The sequence below is a fragment of the Buceros rhinoceros genome, unplaced genomic scaffold, assembly GCF_000710305.1.
Source record: "Buceros rhinoceros silvestris isolate BGI_N320 unplaced genomic scaffold, ASM71030v1 scaffold35620, whole genome shotgun sequence".
Classification (NCBI taxonomy): Eukaryota; Metazoa; Chordata; class Aves; order Bucerotiformes; family Bucerotidae; genus Buceros; species Buceros rhinoceros.
The window spans coordinates 543-4,549 of NW_010389610.1; the positions used below are offsets into that span (position 1 = coordinate 543).

General features: G+C 43.1%; 1 protein-coding gene across 1 annotated transcript; it reads right to left on the minus strand.

The window, feature by feature from the left end:
* Nucleotides 1–265: 265 nt before the first annotated feature.
* Nucleotides 266–3,521, minus strand: LOC104492315 (myelin protein zero-like protein 1; the record flags this gene model as incomplete). Its single annotated transcript, XM_010134858.1, has 4 exons — nucleotides 3,513–3,521; nucleotides 3,309–3,452; nucleotides 1,169–1,208; nucleotides 266–420 (listed from the first exon to the last, which is right to left on the minus strand). Coding segments are annotated over exons 1-4 (348 nt in total), but the record flags the coding sequence as incomplete, so codon positions are not given.
* Between the last annotated feature and the right edge of the window lie 486 nt (nucleotides 3,522–4,007).

Below are 4,007 nucleotides of genomic sequence, written 5' to 3' on the forward strand. Positions count from 1 at the left end.
ACTTCATACATACTGCTACCACATCAACACCCCCTTCCTCTGACTAACAAAGTACTAGCATATTTTACCCACTGCACAACTCCAGACATTGCAGAGATCTAGCATATGGCAATCATTTTAAACAACTCTAAAAAAGCACCCCTAAAAATCACAGAGATGGAGACAAGACACATGGAAAGAGATTCCAATCCATATTTGCTTGCTCCCCAGAACCAAGACCTTTGTGTATTTATCACAGGTTTGTTCCCCTACAGTCATTCCTTACTGAGATACGAGTTGCAGCTCCCTCTGGTTGAAAACTCCAAGAAACAGATGCTGCGCTGCTGATCACTTCCACAGATGTAAATGTGCATGGAAGCTTTGCGTCTGTCCCATTCTCCACAAATATCTCCTCTGGCGTATGGACCTCCACTGCTGACACTGCATGGGAAAAGTAAAGAGAAGAAAGAAGGAGAAAAAGTGGCATCAGTGCTGTTTCAAGCATCAGGAACTTGGTATCACACTGCCTGTAGGGAGAAAAGAGAAGAGACATCAACAACTCCTACAGCAAGTGTGTGTGTAGGCATTGCATTATACCTGCAATAAAACAAGTATAGAGCAGGCCAGTTCACTTCTTTTTCCTTGTATTATCTGTTACAGGATGTTTTCCATCCACAGATGTTTCCTCTACAACAGTTCATGGAAGTCAATTCTATGGTCCAAAGGATGAGTTTAAAACTTTTTCCTACGAGCTGCCAGCAGACACTGTAATAAATAATACCCATCAGAGGAACTAACATCTTGGACCAGCTATTACTCAATTTCCTCTCTGGCTCACATCTTGTTTCCCATCTCCAGTTTTTCTCAGCTGTAGGTAGAACAAAAGCTCACCTCCAGAAAGCAGAGGAGTAAACCTCTCTGCCTGCCAGTTACACCATCTGCTTCTGTTCTCTGGCATACTTCAAGGTCTTCATGTGCAAGACCTCATAATTAATCACTCAGCTGTAGTTCAGAAGCAGTTTAATTTGTTTCTACCATGAGGCTTATGCACAGTTAAAAGAGCAAGCAGACCATAAACATTCCCAAATGTAAAGTAATCAAGTTCAACATAGCACTTGTACTGGTAGTATTCCTACAATGCAAGTGAAATTCAGTGTGATTCAGAAAACCTGTTGAACATATTCTTTACCTGGCACCTTTAAAGCTGCAAAGACACTACCCCTATCCAGCTTTAAGAAAAAAGCCCAAAAAACAAAAAACCACACACCACAAAAACACAACACACTAACATAAAACAAATCAGAAAAACCCACCTACATCAGTACTTAAATCATGGGGTTTATGTTTTTAGTCAGTGAGAGCTACCAGCTCAACCTTCAAAAGTTAGACAACAGGCTTCTTTCAAGTGGTATAACCTCCCTAAGGTGTAGATTTGTCGTAAACTAGCTTATTTTATCAGAGCCTAAAATTAAGCAGAGCCCATAGGGAATTTTAGAAACCATTTTTTACATACGCAACTTTAAGCCTCATTCCCCAAGAAAACGAAGCTCACACAAGCCGTGCCACTTCCTCCTTTGCCCCAAGACTAAGGAGTGTATTGGGCAATCCCAGCTGACCTGCTATAGGCCACAGACACAGCAGTCAGAGGCAGCTGGCGCTCCCATACAGACTGCCTGCAGGTCCTGGAAGTTGTAGTTCAGTTAATGAAACGGCCAGATGATGAAAGGGATGAAAGCACCCTGCCCATCCGGGTACACCCAGCAATCACAGGGGCTTTACAGGAACTCGCCCACTAGAATGGCAAGCCAGGGGAAGACAGAGCACATGCCCAGAGGACATGGAATGAGCATGCAAGCACTGCAGGGGTCAGGAATTAAGTGTACCAGTTTAATTACAATAACCAAAACCAGAGGAAATCACCATTCATTTGCTCTGCCGTTCAGAGGCCATGCTGTTCACTTTACAACCTCACTAACTCCTCAGTCCTGTCAGGTTATCCCTGATCCCTCAGACTCCCATCGTCACTGCTCTCATTTCAAACCAGTGAAATAGAAACGGCACCCTAAGGGAGGCGTATTTTCATCAAGAGCTTGCATCAGAGCTTCCTTTCTCTTGTACATACTCTGACTATGGGCCAAAAAATATTCTTTTGTAAAACAATTACCAAATATTTATTTGGAACATACAAAGGCTCCTAGTAATTCAATTAAATTAACACAGAGCCACTGTGCTTTATGTATTTTTTTCCAGCTAAAGGAGTAGAAAAGAAATAAAAAATACAATCCATTGTTTTGAGTCCAAGCCACAGAACAAGCATCCCTTTCAAGCATAAAACAAGCAAGATGCCCTCAGCATTTATGTAGGAAGAAAAGAGTCTGCACAGACATTGTCCGCTTGTACATGGTACGAAGAACTCCTTGCACACACACAGGCAGTGGGTAGCACAGATTTGCTTAATCTAAAGAAGTCACTGTTCTGACTCACTAACATCACGGCTTGGCTTCACGAATGAAGATCTGGGAAGGGCTTTTCCCACATTCACTGCAAGCGATGAGTGCACCCTTCGGGCCTGTGCGGTGGATTTTTTAGGTGAGGCGCAGCGTGCGCGGAACTGGCTCCACCCTTTATACCTGAGGTTCATCTGCCAGGGCCTAGCGAGCTTGGATGGTGACAGCGAAGTCCTCAGGTCACAGGTTTGATTAGTGTCCTTCTCTTAGATGGAGCCTTACAAGGCTAAACGAGCTCCATCTGCCTGGGTTTGGAGTCAGAGTTGTCCTTCTCCTGGGATGGTTGCCCGAAGGCTAGTGAGCCCATCCTGCCCGTGGACACACTTTGTCTGACCCTTCAGTTGAGACCTGTCTGGCTTGGGAGACCCCACCGGAGGCACATGCCACCACCAGCAGAGCTCTCAACCTCACAAGGGCACGCAAGTTCCTTCCCCACAGCAAGGGGGTACCCATGAAAGAGTGACTCACTAACAACCTGTGGCAGAACTATACTGAACAAAAGAAAAAAACCCCAAACTTCTCCCTACAGTCTAGGAAGGCAGAAATTATGTAATCTCGTACAGATATTTCCAGCTAATTTGATTTTCATACATCCTATTATTTTCTCAACTTCATGTGTTTCTTTGCTCATTATCTCCCCCCAGCCTAAAAAATGTGCCTCACTTTATTGCTCTTTCAATATGCACTGCTTCAAAAAAAATTTTTCCCACTTGTTGTCTTACAGCACAAGACATAAGCTCCTCAAATTTTAATGATTGTTCAGAGTAGTAGAGAGACCACAGCATTTGACATTTGTTCACCCTTAGCCCTCTAATCCCATACTTTCACTGATGTGGTGACAGTTCCGACTACCTCGAACCCTTCAGCCTCCTCTGCTGTAATAAAATCCATGTGAACATCAACTTTGGCTCTTTTCCTTCTCTTAACACATTTTCTGGGATTACATTCTTCTTCCAGCTCCTCCATCTATTTAAGTAATTCAGTTGGAATAAGTTGAATTTTGAATCATACCCCAGTCATACTTACCTGCTCCATTCCTCAAGCTTACTCAGCCTTAGTTCCTCTCAAAGAAAAAAATTTACCACAGGAGACTGAGAAGAGAGAGCTTTAGGAAGGGAAGGTCTGCAAGGTATATAAGGCAGATAAACATCTGCTCTTCTCCCATACATCCTCCTTGATCTCACTGCCCTGTCCAACTGTACGTAGCCCAAATACTTCCCTCTGAATATTTCTTCTAGCCTTCAATTGCTTTAATTCCTCTGTTCAGCAGAAAGATGCTTCTACTTTTTCTCACCCACCATCCAAATCGTTGGGAAAAAACCACCTCTGTCTCTTTCATCTTTAGTGTTGTTGAATTATATCATCTCATCATCATGGATATTTTCAGCCCCCACACTTCAAAAGACTGCATCCTCATCTTCCTTCTCAGACAATCCTCCTATGCTTAAAATAGGACACAACACTCATACCCATACTCTTACTAACTTACTAATCTTACTACACTTACTTATTAATCGTTTC